The sequence below is a fragment of the Marmota flaviventris genome, chromosome 1 (genome assembly GCF_047511675.1).
Source record: "Marmota flaviventris isolate mMarFla1 chromosome 1, mMarFla1.hap1, whole genome shotgun sequence".
Taxonomy (NCBI): domain Eukaryota; kingdom Metazoa; phylum Chordata; class Mammalia; order Rodentia; family Sciuridae; genus Marmota; species Marmota flaviventris.
The window spans coordinates 166,714,952-166,735,241 of record NC_092498.1 but is presented as its reverse complement, the minus strand read 5'-3'; the positions used below and the strand labels follow the sequence as shown (position 1 = coordinate 166,735,241).

The window sequence follows — 20,290 nt, the reverse complement described above, 5'->3', positions numbered from 1 at the left end:
TCATCTGTGTGTGTTCAATTGCTCCATTGACTTTTGTTGGAAAGGATATCCTTCCTCCCTTTAATTGTTTTTGCACATTTGTCAAAAATCCATTGGGCATATTTGTGTGAATGTTGGGTCTGTATTCTCTATTCTAGTCCATTGATCTACACCTATATTCCTCCACTAATGCACATTAACTTGGTTACTGTGATTATATAATAGGCCTTATCATTGAGTGTTTTTTTTTTACTTCTTTATTTTTCTTCTTCTAGATAATTTTACTTTCTAGGGTCTATACCTTTCTATGCCAATTTTAAAATGTTATTTTCCATGTCTACAGAAAATTCTGGGATTTTGACAGCAATTGCATTAAGCTCACAGATCAATTTGAAGAGAACTGATGTCTTTACAATAATGAGTGCTCCCATCCATGAACATGGTCTGTCTATTTATTTAGGTCTTTGATTGCTTTCATGAGCATTTTGTAATTTTCAGAATACACAGCCTACTCATGTTTTGTCTATTACATTATAGTGACAGTAAATAGTATTGCATTTTAAATTTTGGTTTCCATGTGTTCACTGTTAGAACAGGTTGAGTGTTCCTAATGCAAAAATGTGAAATTCAGAATTCTTCAAAATTGGACTTTTTTTTGAGATTTTGGAGCATTTAGGATTTTGAATCTTCAATTTAGAGATGCTCAATCAACAAACTTATGTAAATATTTTAAAATCTAAAAAAGTACAAAATCTGCAATACTTCAGTCCCAATTATTTCAGATAAGAGATATTTGACCTATATATGGAAATGTGATTGGATTTTCTGTATTAACCTTCTATATAAGACTTTGCTGAACTTATCAGTTCTTAGGAGATGTGTGTGTGTGTGTGTGTGTGTGTGTGTGTGTAGACTGTTTGAAATTTTCCATATATACATCACATTGCCTGAAAATATAGATAATTTTAATTCTTCTTTTCTGAACTGCATGCCTTCTATTTCTTTTCTTAGAACAGCTAAAACTTGCATATTGAATGAGAGTATGAGTGCAAATAACCTTACCTGTTCCCAGTCTTAAGAGAAAAAGCTTTCAAACTTTCACCAAGTTTGATATCAGATGTAGGTTTTTGTAGGTATTTATCAATTTCAGGAAGTTTCTGTCAATTCCTACTTAGAGATTTTTTTTTTAAATCATAAATGCATGAGTGTATACTAGAATTTTTATGAATTTTTTTCTGAATCAATGATATGATCATATAATTTTTCATCTTTAGCCTGTTGATACAGTTAATTACATTGATTGATTGACTTGCCACTGCTATTAAACTGGCCTTGGAATACGCCATACTGGTGATGGTGAATTACTCTTTATATACATCGTGGGATTTTATGTGCTAAAATTCTGTTATGGATTCTTGCATGTAAGTTCATGAGGAATATTGGTCACTAGTTTTCTTTTTCTGTACTGTCTTTGGTTTTATCAGAAAAACACTAGCCTTATAAAAGGATGCATGTGGGGGAGAGAATTCCATCTTCTATTTTCCCGGAAGACACATACAAGAGTGGTATTAATTTTTTTTTTTAAATGCTTGGTAAAAATTTTCCATGACACCATCTGGGCCTAGAAATTTGGTGGGGGGGGGGGGGTTGCAGGGGAGCTTTAAAATTATGAATTAAACTTATTTCAATAGTTATAAAACTATTTCAGTTATCTATTTCATCTTGGTTTGATTTTGGTAGCTTGTGGTCTTTGAAGAAATGGTTCATTTCTTCTAAGTTACTGAATTCATGAATATAAAGTTGTTTATAATATCCCCTTATTATCTTGTTCCTGGCTGCAGGACTATATTGATCCTTAGGACTATATTGATCCTCGTTTCTTTTCTGATATTAGTTGTCTTCTTTTTATTTTTGTCAGTCTTGCTTGAGGTTTATCAGTTTATTAATTATTTTTTAGGGAGCAGTTTTTGGTGTTATTAATCTTTCCTCTATCATTTTTCTGGTTTTGAAATTAATTTATTTCTGCTCTTTATTATGATTTTCCTTCTGTTTGCCTTGGTTTTATTTTGCTCTCCCTTTCCTAATTTCTTGAGGTAGGAACTTAGGTTATTAATTTTAGAACCTTTTTCTTTTTAATGTAAGTATTTAATGCTATGAATTTATCCCTCAACATTGCTATAGCTTTGCTCCACAATTTTTTTGGGGCGGGGGGAGGATTGGACTCAGGGGCATTCAACCACTGAGCCACATCCCCAGCCTTTTTTTTTTTTTTTTTTTTGAGAGAGACAGGGTCTCACTGAGTTGCTTAGTGCCTCACCGTTGCTCAGTCTGGCTTTGATCTCATGATTCTCCTGCCTCAGGCACCCGAGTTCCTGTGATTAAGTCATGTGCCACCGCACTCGGCTATGTTCCAGATTTCTAATATGTGGTCTTTTGTTTATCATTCAGCTTTATACTTTTTAAACTTCCTCTTTGACCCTTAAATTATTTATTAGTTTATTGTTTAATTTCTAAGTGGAGATTTTTCTGCTGTCTTTGGTGTGGACTTTTAGTTTGATTTCACTATTATTAGAATAGATACAGTGTACAATTACAAATCTTTTAAGTGTTAGAGGTTTGTATTATGATCCAGGATATTTCTTGTCTTGGTTAACTCCATGGGTGCTGGAAAGGAGTATGAGTTCTTCTGCTTTGGGGGAAGGTATTCTTCAAAATGTCATTGGATCTTATTGGTTGATGGTGTTCAGATTTCCTATATCCTTGATGACTTTCTGTCAGGTAGTTTACCAAATGCTGGCTGTGGAATTCACAAGTCACCAATTATAACATACATTTGTCCATTTCTACCCTCAACTCTATTAGTTTTTGCTTCCTGTGGTTTGCAACCCTGTATTTTGATTCAAGCACATTTAGGTTTGTTGTGTTTTCATAAGGAATTGATCCTCTTATCATTATGGATTGCTCCTCTTTGTCAATAGCAAATTTCTTTGCTCTGAAGACTAACTGGTGTTAACATAATTACTCCTGCTTTTTAAATAATTAATGTTTATATGGTACATTTTCTCTTCCTTTTACTTTCAACATACTATGTTACTGTATTTCAAGTGAGTTTCTTGTAGTTCAGCATATGATTGGATCATGTTTATTTGTTTGCATTTTTTCTAAACCACTCAATAAATCTCACTCTGCCTTTTCATTAGTGTATTTAGACGATTCACATTTAAGGAAATTAATGATGTACTAAGATTTAAATCTTCCTTTTTTTCCTATTTATCCTGTTTCTTATTCCTCTGTTTCTCTTTTCTGACATTCCTATAAATTAATATTTAAATATACCTCTTTGTATTGTTTCTTAGTGATTGCTCTAGGTATTACAATATAAATATGCAATTTCTCTTAGCATACTGTTGTCAGCATTTTCTACTTCCATTTACATGTAGAAACCTCACTTCTATTTTGTTCCCTTTAACCCCACTCTTTTAAAATATAACTGTATGAATTATTTCCCCAACAGAGATTGGCACCATATCAGTGTTATTTGCTTCAACAATCAAATGTGGTTGGAGAATCTCCTGAGACTTATCATTCTCTATTTTAAGTTTCCTTGTTTTTTTTTTTTTTCTTATTCTACTATTCTTTCTAAAGTTCCAAGCCTTCTTCAGTTATTTTCTTTCTGTTTCAAGTACTTACTCTAGACATTTTTTTAAAGGTAAATCTGTAGGCAACAAATTCTCATAGTTTTCCTTGGTTTGAAGATAGTTTTAACTCGCCTTCATTTCTGAAGAAGAATTAAATAATTAATTTGAAAGACAGCTAAGAATTAATTCATTCTTTAATTAACTTGTTATTAAGTATTTAATATTATTAATTAATTTGTTATTACCCAGTGACAGATAGTGCCACTGGTACAGAAACCTGGATTGGTCATTCTTTTCTTTTGGAACTTGAAAAATACTACATTTCTTCTTTCTGATATTCATGATTTCATATAAGAAATCTGCTGCTATTCAAATTGGTGTTTCATATAAACAATGTGTCCTTCCTGTCTGGCTACTTTCAAGACTTTTTGTCTAATTATATTTATGATGTGTGTTGTCATGGATTTACCTGGGTTTATCCTACATGGAGTTTGCTTAACCTCTTGAATATGTATATTTATGCCTTTCACCAATTTGGGGGAGTTTTCAGCTAATATATCTTTAAATTCTTACTCCGTCCTGTTCTCTAATCTCTAAGGACTCTGATATTATGAAGGCTAACTATTTTGTTATTGTCTCACATGTCTCTGAGACTGTTCATTTTGTCCCAGTCTATTTCCTTTCTGTTGTTCAGTTTGGGTGATTCCCACTGATCTTTCGTGAAGTTCATTGATTCTGTCTACTGTCATCTTCACTACTATTGAGCTGATCCAGGAGTTTTTTTATGTTGGTGATTAAACTTTCCATTCAATAATATTCATTTAGTTTTATATTGCTTAGATATTCTGTATTTTCATTTGTTTCAAGAGAATTCGTAATTGGTCTTGAAGTAATTTTATAATCCCAACATCTGATTCATGTTGATATGGGCTTCTGTTACAATTCTCTTTTCTCATTTATGTCATGATTTTCCTGGTTCTTGGGATGACTAGCAATCCTCCTCCTCCTCCTCCTTCTCCTCCTCCTCCTCCTCCTTCTCTTTTGTGTTTCTGGGCATTATGGATTATGTACTATGGAACTCTGGATCCTATTGAGTATTGTTTCTTAGTCAATCTGTTGAGGTACAGCACAAGGACCAAGGACCAAGCATCATGTGTGTGTGTGTGTGTGTGTGTGTGTGTGTGTGTGTGTGTGTGCAGGTGAGCCAAAGATCCATTTGCTGTTCAGTCCCACAGAAACCAAGGAGAGTTGATCTATGGTTGTTAACTGGTATTTGGCTAGAGTGTGGAAGGTATTGTCACGAAGATTTTTGTGGTCCTTTAGCTAGGGGAAACAGGATTTTCTTGGAGGTTTTTGTTTTTTGTTTTGTTTTTTACTATGCCTGGTATTGATCCACATGGGGGGTGGGGTCTCAAGAATGTTCTATTTAGGATATGTGGAGGTCAATAAGGAAATCAGGGAACTCACTTGCATGTTTTTAAGTCCCAAGGCCCCTAGATAGGTCATCTTCTCTTTTCCATCTTTCGGAGTCTTTCCTTACTTGTTTGTGGCATTATGCCCAGGGTTTTATTGTTATAAAGGGAAGGACCTGATTGACATATGGCTGTCCCACATTGGCAGAAGCAAAACTCTGGATTATTTTTTACATTCAGTACTCAAGTGCACAATAACTAAAAACTCAAAGAAGATTTTAAATAAAATCTTCTCACTTCTTCTAACAAATTGCTTAAATTAATAACACTTCATACCACCAAATATCACACTGCCTTTAGTTCTTTGAGGAAGCTCCCTGAAGAAGGCTTGGGTCAATTAAGTATCTTTTCTGTTTAATTTTGAAAACAGTGTTTAAAACATTGGAAAAACGGGTCCTTACCCAGGCAATGGCCAAATAACAGAAAAGTCTCTGGGAAACCTGATTTTTCCTACCTAAATCTAGAAAAAACTACAAATCAACATTCCCAGGATATGCTTGTTCTTTGAACAACTATGCCCTTGTTTCTGCCTCCTAAAAGTAAAATTTTCAGGTGTTCCCCCCCACCAAAAAAAATTGAAGCTCAGATGTTGACTCTCTGTGTCCAAACTAAAATGAATTTCTCCTAATTCTCCTTTGTTCACTTCCTTAAGAGATGCCAAAAATAAGAGCTTATAGCTGAGATAGCACCAATGCTATTCCGCAATTAAGCCAGGGGTTCTCTCCAGTGCCCCACAGAAGCCTACCTTGGTCAATGCCCTTAGCCCCCACATGAATAGGGAGAAAACAAACCTCTATGTGTAAATTCCAGTGAAATAATAAAGGTAATGGCAGAAGTGAGTTCCATGAAGTCTCACAGGTTACAGCCACAACTATACACCCCACCCAAACTCAGTTGGCCCTGTAGAGGTGGTTCAGTGGGGCTGTAATTGCTGTACTGGTAGATTTAAATGTGGTTGAAGGGAAAAAGGATTCATTTCATAGAAATGGATGTTAGTAATTTTTTCTGGAATGCTCTTAACGGGAAGAGAAACTCCTATCCCATTTCTTAAGATTCTCTTCTAATATATCTTGCTTTTGTACCACATATTTATGGAACACAGGATTCACTGAGGACACTAGTAGTACCATCCTTTTTCTTGTAAAGCTTACCCCTCCCCTCCAATCAAGGTGAGTTACTCCAACAACTAGCCCAATGATGACTTAATCAATTGTAACAAGTATAACCATGGAAATAACAAGTAAGTTTGATTTTCTTTGAAACCTTAGCAAGAATTATACTTTTTCAAGGGTGTCATCATAGGTGTCAAGGAGACATAGCATGTGCCTGGAGCAAGAGCAAATATATAAGTGCAATTGTTCCCAAACTAGCAAAGGTCTGAACTCAATGTAATTATTTTAGCACCATTATTTTTTTTTTAGTAAATACTCTTAGTAAATACTCTACATCCTAGAGCTCCAAAGGCCACAATGATTGGGTAACACATTGATGAGATTTCTAAATTAAGCCAGATCTATTGGAAACAATCCCTGTTGTTTCCAATAAGGAGACAGGGGTGTTCAGTCCCCTGATGCTCCTGCCCAGTAGCAGCCCCTACCTCCTTGTTTGTCCTGTCGGCTTGCACCAAAGTTCCATTCAGGCAAGGTTCCACGTAGTGAAGCTCCTTGTTATACTGCAAAGGAAAGAAACAGCCAAGAGAAAACATTTAATTAAGGAATCAAAGGGTCCCAGTTAATAATTGAAGGACACACCATCACCAAAAAAGAGCAGCACAATTTATTCACATAAAATGACTTTCCCATGGGCACCCCATGTAACTTACGGGCTCAAAACAAACATCTTTCTTTGCTTATTTGAGGAGAAGCTTCTAGAGCCCATGCAAGAGTATGGGAGGCTCAGGATATACACTGTTAAACTGACCATCTTCCTAGGGTGGCCCCAGACCCTGGAAGTTCCCTGGGCATGGCTGACAGGTGGGATCTGAAGACCACTCCAAAGCTGACTAATATAGCTCTAACTCCTATCTTTGGCTTCATGGAACAAAAGGACACATGCGTGGGTCACACATAAGTGGGGACAGAATAGAGGAAAGGAGAGGCCGTGAAGTTCTCCTGTTGCTCTAGAAGAGCATGAAAGCATTGGTCATGGCATTGCTTTTGAACAGTGGCGCCCCCTACCCTGCCTTGCCAACCTGCCTTCCCAGCTTTTTTGACTCTGGACTCCCTAGAATATGAATCCTTTATTTCTGTCCAAACATTACAACTGGGAGGCAGAAATTGAAGTGTTCTTATCTTTATTTCTTTAATCAAGCTTCATTCTCTGCACTGTAGCTAACCTGGTCCTTCTGATAGATGGATCTGCTCATGTCACCTCTTGTCAAAACCATTCATAGCTTCCCCTTGCTCTGCAGATGAATCTTCCTAGGGCCTTGAAGATCATTATAGCATCTTTATCCCTTAGCTCTCCCCAAAACATATTCTGGTCAGCCCTAATTCCCTTCCTATCCTATGACATGTCCTATCCTTTCCTTCTGACCTTCCACCACAGGCTTCTCTGCTTGGAGCCCTGTCTCTGACATCATTCCTCTCTGGCTAACTCCTGGTCATTCTCTGGGTCAGCTTATTCTCACCTCCTCTGGTCAGACACTGGGTCAGGCCCTTCTCCTATATACTCCTTATAAATTCAAATTTCCTGTTGCCTGCATTCCCTACCAAAAGGTGGTACCACATCCTGAGGGTCCATATTTGGTCCCTTGGTGTGTCCCCTGTGGCACAGAGAGGGCTGGTCCCACAGGAGGAGCCCACAGACCATTTGTTTAATGACAATATCACAGCATTTCTACTTTATGGGCTAACAGAACCCAGAGGGCCTGAAGGAAGAGGCCAAACCATCTCTCATAGGCCCAGCTCTTGAACTAAGTCTGGCTAAGGAACTTGGCTTTTTGGACTATGGTCAGCAAGGATCACGGTGGGGCTGTAAATAGGAGTTTGTAAAATAAAGGGTGAGCTTGGGTGACATGACAGACAAATTTGATTGCAACAGCCGCTGGGATGCATTGGCTTCACGTACAGAGGATTCCTAAGCCAATAGGAGCAGGGACAGCATAGGGAATAAGGAAAGGGTAGAGTCCAAATTTAAGAACAAAGAAAATCTAGGACTTATAAAAGAGGCAGAAGACTTTCACTTCTTGGGATACCAGGATACCAGCTATGGCCCCTTTCTCTCTCCTGGGAAAAGTCTGTTACCTCTTTTCAAATAAACTGCTAAAGTGCTTTATATGCTTCCCTCGTCATGCTTCTCTAATGTTATACTTCAACATGTGAGGGAGCAGAACTTGTCACCAGTAAACTGTGGTATCAGTTTCATCCCTAATATATATAAAAAAAATACTGGGGCTGTAGGTCAGTGATAAAAGTATCTTGGGTTCAATTCTCAGTACCCCCACCCCATAAAATATATTTATGAATTCTGAAGTTTGCCATTGAGAAGTGAGAGTTGTCCAATAAATGGAATGTCATCGCAGGTTCCCAGAAGCATTTGTGCAGATCAACATGAAGGAGAACTTCTCCACAGTTCTTATCCATATTAGACATACACTGGGAGTTATGAAGAACCAACCATTCCCCTGTCCTCCATCTCTTTTGCTGACTGATTTGGTTCAGGATAATGGTACGCCCTTTCCTAAAGGCCTGAAGCATCAACTGATTCAGCCAATTGACTGTCTGTCAGTCAGGCTGCCTGGACTTGGACCTGGACATCACCAGCTATCTATCCAAGTGTTGGCTACTCACTTTCACAGCCAGTCTGCAGCAGGGGTATTCAGGCGACAGGATCCCAGCCAGTGAGACATCAGGGGAAATTTTCTGGGTGCTTTCAATCAAATTTTATCCTACTGTTAAAGCAAAACTCTTTTATATATTCCTGCCCCTTCTTTCCTCCTTGATACACTATTGTGAAATTGCAGCAGCCATTTAGCAAAATGAGGTGGCAAGAATGAAAATTAAAGCCCAGGGAGGAAGCCAGAAGGTGGAGCCAGCAGGAGTCCTTGATGACACCACCGAACCACTGTACCAAGACTGAAATTGCTTCCTCCAGGCTCCTTACAAGAGATTATTAGATGCTCGCATGCTGAAGCAAACTCTGTCCAGCTGCTCTGTACCTTAGTGCCGTAACTTTCGTAATGGAGATTTCCTCCTTGATTCTCCCTCCTCTTATTCTTCCATTTTTTCCAGATAAATTTAAAAACCTCATCATAGTCTATCTAGTCCACACTCTCAAAGTTGACCTGTGCAGTTGTACACTCTGAGTTGGGGGCTTAGGATACCTGGGTCCAAGTCCTTCCCCAGCCATGTGGCCTTGGGGGAGTCACTAAACCTCTCTGATCCCTGAGAAGATGTCAAGTCATTTTCTGTTTAGCCCCTTGGGGCCCCTGCAGGGATCCATAGAGACATCAGATCTGAAAGGACTTTGCTAATGCAGATGTCTGTATATATGGGGGAATCACAGAAGGGGGTTAGAAGCAAAGAGGACTGAGAGGTTCTTGCCCTCATCAGGGAAGTACATGTGAGGTAATCAAAACCAGGCTTGCTGTCACTGAGCACACCATGGCCACAGGAGAGGAATCTGCTCTTCTGAACCCCAGCCAGCTTGTTAGTGGCACCATCGAAGCTTGCAGTTTCACTAATTTCCCTGGACTGCATGGGGAGAAAGCTATGGCGAGCAATCTGGTCTGTTTCAGCAAAGGGAGCAGGGCTCTGCCATGGGTAGAAGGGAGCCCTGAGCACCAGGCAGCTGCATCTCAGAGGCCGGCTGAGCATGCACATCATGCTGCCCCTCCCTAAGGGACACCAAGAATGCCCTGCAGGTGAAGCTGCTTCCAGATCCCTAGCCACTCACCATTTGGAAACCTTTGAGCTTGTCCATTTTGATGAATGTTCCCCCAGATTTCTATTTGGTGAAATACTGATACAAGATGGCTATCTCAATATACAACTAAAGAGGGCTCACCTCTAGCCCAAAGACACATAGGCCTTCTAAACACGACTCTTTCATTCCTACTTAAGTAATCTGATATTAGTAGTCTCAGGAAGAAGAAGCCCCAGTGGACATCCCCACTGGCTAGATGCACTTTCTTCCTGTGATTTTCTTCTACTTCCCTCCCACTGAACCTAAAGAAGCACTCAACCTTCTCCTCCCACCCCCACCAAAGTAGTTAGTCCTTCCTGCATATTTCTGGGAAATAGGGAAAGTCTTTTGGCAGTCAGGACAGGAGAGGGCCCAGACAGCCCTGGAGAAGGTCCAGCCCAACGCGCCAGCCACGTGCTGAGGGTATAAACAAAGAGCTTCCACCACTTACAGAGCTTGGGAACTGCCACCTGACACACAAGGCCTGGGCCTGGGGTCAGCTTTCTTCCCCTAAGCCCCGGTTGGATTTCCTCTTCTGACTCACACAAGGGTAGCACAGTTGAGCTAAAGCAACTGAGGCAGACAGGCCCGGTTCCAGCCCTGGTGTTGCCTGCCACCCACTGGCTGGGTGACCAGGGTCAAAGCATCTCAGCTCTTTGCACGTCAATGTTTTTGTGCTGGGGAAACATGGATTCTCATTGTTCCTGTGTCAAGTGAGGATGAAATGAGATCATTTGATGGTCAGCATAGGACCCACCTGTAGGGAAGAGAAAGAAGGCCACCAACTGTGCACACAGGGTGCACAGAAAAGAGACAAGGTGGATATGTGAGCCATGTGTGTAAAGAGAGAAAGGCTGATAGATGACACCCTCCAATGCTAAGGAAGAAGCAGGAGGGGTGGATAGTGGTAAAGTGACCCACTTTGGGGAACATGGGGTCACATGCCTCCTCTGGAGGAAGAGACAAGGTGCTGCTCTATTGGGCACAAGTGACAGTCTAAATGCCTGAGGCAGGAACCCAGGGTGCCTGGGGCACAGGGTCCTTCCCAGGGATCAGGTCTCTAGCAGAGGGTTTGCTTCCAAACCCCCCTCCCAGGAAGGAATCTGCCAGGAAATCCTTCATGCCTTTATCTATTCACTGAATATTAACGAATCACCTACTATGTACTAGGGAAGAAAAACACTGGCTAACTTTGCTCATGATCCTCATCATGGAGTGATTATAAACCAATTTTTTCTAACTTTCATTAACAAATCAATATGTTCATTGCATCTGAAGGTAATATCTGCTTTTTCTTTTCATGATAAAAAAGGGCTTATCTAGGATATCTACTGAGGAGTAAAACCAGGCTTGATACAAACCCATGGTGTTCCTGGGTTTTAGATTACATCCCACGACCCTCTTCTTTAGGGAACTATCACTCTCCTCCCATCAACTATCGAACTTTATGATCACAAGGGACCCATCTCCAGATTCCTTTTCCCCCCTCCTGCCCATGTCTTCAAACAGTCCCTGCATCTCCTCTTTTATGAACACAGCAAAATCCTCAGTGAGGAGGTTAAGGATGATTTAAAAGGACAACAGCAAGTTTTAACTTTCATTCAATGACTAGCCAGAACATTCTGGAGAAGAATCTGAAAACCCAGTCAATGAGCTGGACCCTCCCACCAACGTTCCTCAGTAGTCCAGGATCGCATCATCTGGGCTCATGCACACTGGAGCCCAAAGACAGGACAGTGAAGGACAGGAGATGTTGGGTTCTGGATGCTATTGAGGAATCTGAACCCTGCATAATGTCACATGCTGGACTTGATGGGTGAAAACAATTCAGCTTTCAGGCTGAACAGAAAATCATCAGTCCCCTAGAAAGACCCAGCTAGGAAGGAGAGACCACCAGGAAGGTCTTAACACATCACCCTGAAGCTGATGCCTCCATGTGCCTCCATGGACTCCAGATGGTGCCACAGTTCCTCCTTGTGGTGGACCAGACTTGTCTGATAACCTGACTCTCAGTCCAGTCTCACTTTTTTCACCATTACCCCTAGGACTCCCTACCCCATCCACATTCACCTCTACCCCAATGTGCTCCAGACACAAGACACTTCTTCAAAAGGAAGTGGGGGGGGGGGGGGGGTTCCTACATCCTGCAAATGGCCTCTGGCTCCTCAGTCCTTGACACTTTCTGCTTCCCTTCCTGACCTAGGTCATCGAACAGGCCTAATACCTATTTAGCTTGAAGTGTCCATTTGGTCAACACTTCTTCCAAAAACTCATTGTTGAGTTCCCAGCTGGTTGCATGCTCTGCCTCTCTGTCCCCTTCCATCCTCTCTCAGAGACTGCACTGGCCACACTGCATCTCCATGAGCACCTGCTTCCTGGCCTGGCTGCAATAGCACCTGATACCCGCCCCCCACAATAAATCCCCAAGGGCCAGGAGAGTCAACCCAGCTTCACCATTTACAAGGGCAGCCCCAGAACACTTCACACCAGCTACTCAACAGTATTTGTTGAATGATTCAATTAGACTAAAGAAACAAAAGGGTGGCTCAGGAAGCCAAGGCAGGAGGATCACAAGTTCAAAGCCAGCTTCAGCAAAAGTGAGGCACTAAGCAATTCCATGAGACCCTGTCTCTAAATAAAATACAAAATAGGGCTGGAGATGCAGCTCAATGGTCAAGTGCCCCTGAGTTCAATCCCCGATACCAAAAAAAAAAAACAAAAAACAAAACAGAAACGAAAGGGGACAATTGTAGAGAAGATCACTAATGAGAAAGACTAGGAACAAAGCCAGGAAAAAAATAAAAGTTGGCACAGAGACAAAAAATAAGATGAGAATCTCTACCCCTTTCAAAAAACAGATAAATAAACAAGAAGAAAGTAGGTAAGTTATAGAGAATCCAAAGATCCACAAAAACCCCATGTTCTTAAAATGCTGGCATGCTCGTGTAATGTAAGAAACTGATGCAAAATTGCTGGGACTCCATTAAATATTTTTATGGTTTTACTGGTGCACTTTTGATTAAATAACCTTTAGAAGGAAAATGTGTAGGGATTATGTAATGAAGCAGATGAGCCCACACCATGTTCACCAACACAAGGCATGCTGGGGATCTTTTTGCATTACAAAAGCTTCTTATGTAATTTGAAACATGACTGGACGTAATTAGTAGAACAAATGAGCACTGAAAGAAAATACCATCCGCATACTTTCAATACGGAATCGATTACTTTAAAAGGCAAATCCACAGCAGGCGAAGCACTGGAGAAACAGTTCTAAAGAAAATTCTGCAAATTAAAACCAGGGCACCAGAAAGTTCCAGGATGAACTAACAAATCATGCTCTTCTCTCTTCCACTCTGCACAGGCGCGGGCTGCAGGAGGCATTTCAATTGATTTCACGATATCAGCCCAGTTAATACTGTGTTCATTTAATGCACGGCTTAGGCTTCTATGAAATCATTTTCCAAGTGTCAGTATCAGAATTAGCACCCTCATTTTTATGATAATATTGTTCATTTAATGCATGGCTTGGAGTTGTACTTCAAAGTGAATCAGAAAAATATGCCTTTTCTCTTGTCAGAGACATCTCTTTTCATGCACCAGTGGTTTGACCTGAAATTTTAACTTCGGACAAAATCGCTCTCATATTTCACCTATTCTTTTGCAAGTTCAATATTCAGTCAGTTCAATAGCTTTAGATGGATTTTTGTAATACCCTGCCCATCAAAACTAAAACAATTTTTAATATTATCCTTTTTATGTTTATTCTCTAGAAAGATCTGGATCAGAAGATTTTCGGTGTAATATATAAGAGGGGCTTCATGATGAACTTAACAAAATGCAAAACTGAAAGTCTTTTCCCGCTATTTAAATCTCCCTCTGGCCTCCTGCATTATGACAATAAATATCAAATGACAATGACAAATTTGATTTGTACAAACAAAAATCTACAGTGCACGGGGGCTTTTGACACTGAAACTTGATTGCTGTCTTTACTTTTATCTTAAAACACTGAAATGTCTCCTCAAACCTCTACCAGCAAGCAAGGGAAGATTGAAGGGATAATGAAAAGTGAAGTGATGATGTCCCCTCCTGTGAATGGAACCCAGCCCACAAGAACAATGCACTCAAAGAGATTTGCAGGGCATTTGGGATGAAACTGCAAATGTTCCATCCTTGAGCGCCTGCAAGAACCTGCAGTGGGGTCAAGCTTTGGACAGGAAGTGGGTGACCATGTTAAGCAGATGGAAGTCATGATCCTCCTGTCTCAGCCTCCCCAGCTGCTGGGATTACATACCATTCTGAGAGTGGTTATGCATGGTAGAAACAGGAGGAAGTAGGGGAGGAAAATAATAGAAGGAAAAAGGGGTGAGAGGCACTGAGGGTTGGGGGAGATAATAGGAGGGAATATAAATGAAAACTTGCTAAGTAGGAATCTACTCTTATTTAGGACCCTCTAACTGCTGGTAAGTGTGTAGGCATTACACCTTGCTGATGGACATTCTGGTAAACTTCAGGGCATACCCTTTGATGCAGCAATGTCACTTCTAGAGTTTATTCCATAGAAGAACCCTCAAAAATATATGCATTCCAGGGGGCCAGGTGTGGTGGCGCAGGCTTATAATCCCAGTTGCTCAGGAGGCTGAGGCAGGAGGATCAGAAGTTCAAAGCTAGCCTCAGCAACTTAGTGAAGTGTTAAACAACTCAGTGAGACCCTGTATCTAAATAAAATATCAAACAGGACTGGGGATGTGGCTCAGTGATGGAGTGCTCCTGAGTTCAATCCCTGGTACCAAAAAGGAAAAAAAGTATATATATATATATACATACATACATACACACACACACACACACACACACACACACACACACACATTCCATTCAGTGCATTCAAATAATGAAAAATCTGTGTACTGCAGCTCCCTTGCTTAGAAAATAGATCTATTGCAGCACAATGGTCAGCAAAGGCAGGCTGGTTAGTCATATGATGCCCAGTATATGTGATGGAATGCCTTGCTGTTTCGGACACACTTAATTGCTGTAAGAGTATAGAGGCAATTTGCAGCATATTCCCTAAAGTATAAATCAATTTTTGAAGAAAAATGTGGGTTTACATATAGAGAAAAATTGGGAAAAAGCTGTGCCAAATGGAAGGGAATTAAAAACATTTCTGATTTGTTTAAAATTTTTTACATATGGCGGGGCACAATGGAGCCTGTAATCCCAGCGGCTGGGGAGGCTGAGGCAGGAGGATCATGACTTCAAAGCCAGCCTTAGCAACTTAGCCAGGCCCTAAGTAATTTAGTGAGGCCCTATCCCTAAATAAAATTAAATCTAAAAAAAAAAGGACCAGGGATGTGGCTCAGTGGTTAAGTGTCCCTTTTTTATGTATGTTACCTACATCAAAAAGCCAACAATGTGAAAAGTTACTATGAATTAATGGTTCCTTTATGACCTTGGCCTTCTAATCTAAATTCACTAAGATTATCTGGTCCTTTTCCTTTCACATTAGAGGACAATGTTTATGATTCTACTAGTGATGCTTCAAATAAAAGAGTTCAGAGTGTCTTTTGGTTGTCACAATAATTATGCAAACAGTCTTAAATTGATTACTTATGTTGAAAATCAACAGATGCACTGTGAAGGTTAATGGGACCTCCAAAGAGTTTCTTTCTTTAAAGGACAATTCGGGGTAGAGTAAAAAAAATAAAATAAAAAATTTCTTAAGTGTTAGCGAATGACTGGCATGTCTACTTTTAATTATCTTAATCACCCTCTCTTCATTATTGAGTTGACACTGTTTGTATATCTTAATGAACTTACATAGATTATTTCAATCGATTGGTTTTGTTAACGGAATAATAAATCTTGACTGATAAAGGGTGCCCAATGTAATTAGTTAGCTCTTCTTATTACATGAATTTCTGATATTTCTGTAATGAGTAATTAAAGATTAATAAGAAAGATAGTTTCAAATTAGCTGCTTCTTATCAGTAAATGCTTCAGGATGTGTGGGAATCAGACCACATTTGCATATTCGCCAGGCTGGCAAATAAAGTCACTTTTCCTGATTAGAAAACCCAATATTCTCACTACCTGAAAATCTTCTTCGCAGAAACTATTTCCTGGGACATATCCCTTCCTAGTAAGATGCCCACAAGGACCAGCCACATCCTTTTACTTCTGCACATGAGGCAGTACCCCATAAAGCCAAGGCTTAACTATGCTACTTTTTCTGGCTGTGTGACCTCGAGACAGTCTTCTCTGCTTCTTCATGCCTCTGTGTCCATGCCATGCAGACATAGTTGGGTGAAGATTCAATTAAAAAAACTACAGAGGACACTTGACAACAGGCTTTGCACAGTGGACACTCTGGGGAAGGCACCTACTATTATTTAATCTACAAATATGGAGACTCCTAAAAACTGTTCACCAGGCACCTTCTACGTGCTAGAAGTACATCCACTAGTGAACAAGACTAACCTCTATACCCAAGGAGTACAATATTCTCTTTCTTTTCCATTTCCTCCTGAGGGTTTTTTAAAATCTAAAGCTGAACCAGTGGCAGTGGGTACTCCTGTAGCCCCAGAGGCTCAGGAGGCTGAGGCAGGAGGATCGCAAGTTCAAAGCCAGCCTCAGCAACTTAGGGAGACTCTATCTCCAAATAAACCATTAAAAGGTCTGGGGATGTGGTTCAGTGGTTGAGCAACCCTGGGTTCAATCCTCAGTACCTAAAAAAATAAAATATAATAAACCTGAAGCTGTTTATCCTGCTGTCCTGTGATTGTGCCCTTTTGTTCTGAGAGTCTTATTAGAAGAGAAATGTAGGCAGGGCATTGAAGCAACTCCTCTACAACTTTAATGTCACTTCAATACTTGAGCCTTCTACCTAGAGAATACAGATGGGTGTCATGCCCATGCAGGAAGCTGTCCTGACATTGGTTCTATGACGACACAAGGGTCTACCATATAGACTATAGGAGCAATGTTCCCAGAACACCCCATCCCTCCTATCCTACAGTTGGCAGAAAGTCCTTTGCAGCAGTCTGATACAGGCACACAGGCTCAGGCAATCCTGACAGCACCCCCAACCCCACCCCGGGGGCAATGTAAGTATACTCACTTCACAGGGGAGGAGCGCATGCTCAAACTAAAGCTGTCTGCCCAGAAACGCACAGCTGTATACAGCAGATCTGCATTCCAAACTCAGCTTTGACTCCAAAGCAAAGCTCTGTACCCCTCACCATGATGCCTCCATTACCTCCTGCCACCACTCCATGTCCCAAACAGGCCATGACAAAGCACAAGTACCAGCCACACATGAACACCCAGTTAGGTACAGAAGGAAAAGAATAAAGCTCACTGGATAGAGAGAGGGAGGGACATAAGGGACATGACAAGAATAGCACCAAATAATGGGCGAGAAGAAGATAACAGAGCTGTGAATGTCAGTCTAGGTAAGAGCTCCTTCCCAGGCTGGTGTTACTGTTTGGCCTTGGTTTGCTTCCTGGATCTTTGATTTCCCAGCACTGGGACCAGAGACAAGGTACCAACCCCGCTCCATCTCAGCATCTCTATTTGAGAATGTGTCAAACGCAGCCCCTCCCTCCCAGCGTTGGGGAGGGGAGCGAAGACAATGCAACTATAAGAGGAAGGCACAAGCAGGCACTTCATAAATGCCACCTTTGTTTCACAAGCTGAGATAAAGTGCTTTGGAGCTGGAAACCGCTCTCCATATTCTAGTCAATTCTTCCTCGCTTTTATTACTCTCATTGTCATCAGGCTAATCCGGCTTAAAGCTCATTTCCATGAAAGAAATTCTAGCAGTGCAAGAAAGATCTTGCTAGGTCCCTTCCCCAAGGTTCTGGAAAGGCTGGCTCCTCAGGAGCACCCGATCTGAGATGAATACTGGGCTGGAACAGGGGATGTGCTCAACTTCATTCCCTGTCTCTGAAAGTCACTCTGTCCGTGATTCAGCCAGTGCACAGAGGACTAACCAGCCCTCATTTTCTAACCTCTGAGGCATTGTATATACAACAGGGATAATGAGGTCACTTTCTTGCTGATAAAAGAGCAGGTGAGGGCGCTGGGGATATAGCTCAGTTGGTAGAGTGCTTGCCTCGCATGCACAAGGTCCTGGGTTCAATGCCCAGCACCACACACACACACACACACACACAAAAGCAGGTGAACCCCAACCGCAAAGAAAATATAAAACAGCTGGGTGCAGTGGTACATGCCTAAAATCCCAGGGGCATGGGAGGCTGAGGCAGGAGGATCACTGGTTCAAAGCCATCCTCAGCAACTTAGGGAGGCCCTAAGCAACTTAGTGAGACCTGTCTCTAAATAAAATATACAAAAAGGTCTGGGATGTGGCTCAGTTGTTAAGTGCCCCTGGATTCAATCCACATACCAAAAACAAACAAACAAAAAAAACAACTCACAGCAATGATGTTGAAGAAGTCATCATCCCCCAGAGTATCCAAGATGGATGAAACCGTTTGCTTTGCGATTGTGAGACGGAGTCCTTTCATGCTGCCACTGACATCAACCAAGATGACCACGTCTTTTGGAGAAGTTGCCGCCTGGATGTACCTAGGGCAGGGAAAAATTAAGGACCAATTAATCCTGACTTCTCTACAAGTGTTCCTCTAAAACAATAAGAGATTGACCGATGCCTACCATTTTCGGTTCCTGCAGTCAAAGGCAATGACGCCATTTTCATCTGGTTCCCATTTAATCCCTAGAAGAAAAACGGGTCATCAGAAACTTCAGATTTATTCTTTGTATTTCGAGGCTGCTCTGGCTTTACTGTGTGAATGGACAGGGTGAAAAAATCACAGGCAAAGACCAACACTGGGGTTCATCCTATGCCACACAATCAACTTTGGGAGAGCCCCCCACCCTTTGCCTGAGACCTTATAGAGACACAATCCAAGTTCAGTTGCTACACAAACCTGCTGGAGAGTGGAGACATCTTTACTGCCATGCTGTCCATCATGGCAGAGGATGTGACTCCAGATGCGACCTTAATAATTGTACTCAAGATCATTTCTCACTGTCTAGCAAGTTGTTGGAGCTAATGGCATCATTCATAGATCCCTAGGCAAGTCTGGTCCCCATCCCTGGACATAGGTGAGGTAATGTCTATAGCACAGGGGTAGAAATCATACGATACAATGTTTCCATCTTAGAATATACGCAGGTCTGTTCCCCTCCTTATTCCTGTTTTTAAAATCAAGAATGTTGGCCTGACTTTCCACCCTGAAATGAAATAAAATGGCTCTAATTATGCCACATCATAGAGTTTGAATTTCAGGTCCTGAAGCCTAAGGAATTTTCTCCATGAGTAAAACCAGATCCAACATCCTTAGTCTTGTGGTTTGCAACCAGCTCAGGATGTATCCAAGGGTGACAGCATTCTTTATTTGCAACTTTTTTTTTTTTTCAAAATAGAAGTTCATTTAAAAAGGAGGCATTTGCTTCAGCGAACACTCTGCCGGACAGTGGGCACACAGCAGTGACAGAAAAAGATGGACCTGGGTCCTGCCTGCCTTCGGGGGGCCTCACATCTAGCAGGAAACAGACACAAGCACTAGAGGGGTCATGAACAAGAAGTGCTGGATGCTATGTTAGTGTTTAAAAGGTGAGTCTAATTCCTGATGGGAGGAGGCATCCTGGAGCCATGACAGAATGATGGTGAGCTACTTTGCTGCCACAATAACAGACGATGAACTGGGTGGTGTGCACCTCTTGATTTTTGTTTGCTTGTTTTTGTTTTGTTTTTGGTACCAGAAAATGAACCCAGGGATGCTTAACCACTGAACCACACCCCCAGCCCTTTTTAAAAATAGCCAGAGACAGGGTCTCGCTAAGTTTGTAGGGCCTTGCTAAGTTGCTGAGGCTGGCTTTGAACTTGGGATCCTCCTGCTTCAGCTTCCCAAGCCACTAGGAATACAGGCAAATGCCACTGCACTTGTTGGGTGTGCACTTCTTGACAGAAAAGTATTTCTCACAGTTCTTGAGGTGAAATATCCCAAATCAGGTTGTCCATGGGGTTATGCCTCCATTAAAGGCTCTAAGGAAAACTCTTTCCTTGCCTCTTTCCTAGCTTCCTGTGGAATCCCAACAATTCTCAGTGCCCTTGACTTGAGATGGAGTCTGCCTCCATCTTCACATGGTCATCTTCCCTCTGAGTTGAGGTATCCTCTCCTCTTCTTACAAAGACACCAATGATATTGGATTCAGGACCAACCTATTCAAATGTTGATCTTATCTTGATTTAACTAATTTCCA

At 41.2% G+C, this 20,290-nt stretch overlaps 1 protein-coding gene across 1 annotated transcript in view; it reads right to left on the bottom strand.

The window, feature by feature from the left end:
• The window catches only part of Cacna2d3 (calcium voltage-gated channel auxiliary subunit alpha2delta 3), an 872,527-nt gene that overhangs the window by 453,316 nt on the left and 398,921 nt on the right, over positions 1-20,290 (bottom strand). The window contains exons 7-9 of the mRNA XM_027947835.2: positions 18,677-18,737; positions 18,439-18,589; positions 6,687-6,761 (exon numbers count right to left, since the gene is read on the bottom strand). Coding sequence (XP_027803636.1) covers positions 6,687-6,761; positions 18,439-18,589; positions 18,677-18,737 — 287 coding nt within the window. The remainder of the gene's footprint in view (positions 1-6,686; positions 6,762-18,438; positions 18,590-18,676; positions 18,738-20,290) is intronic.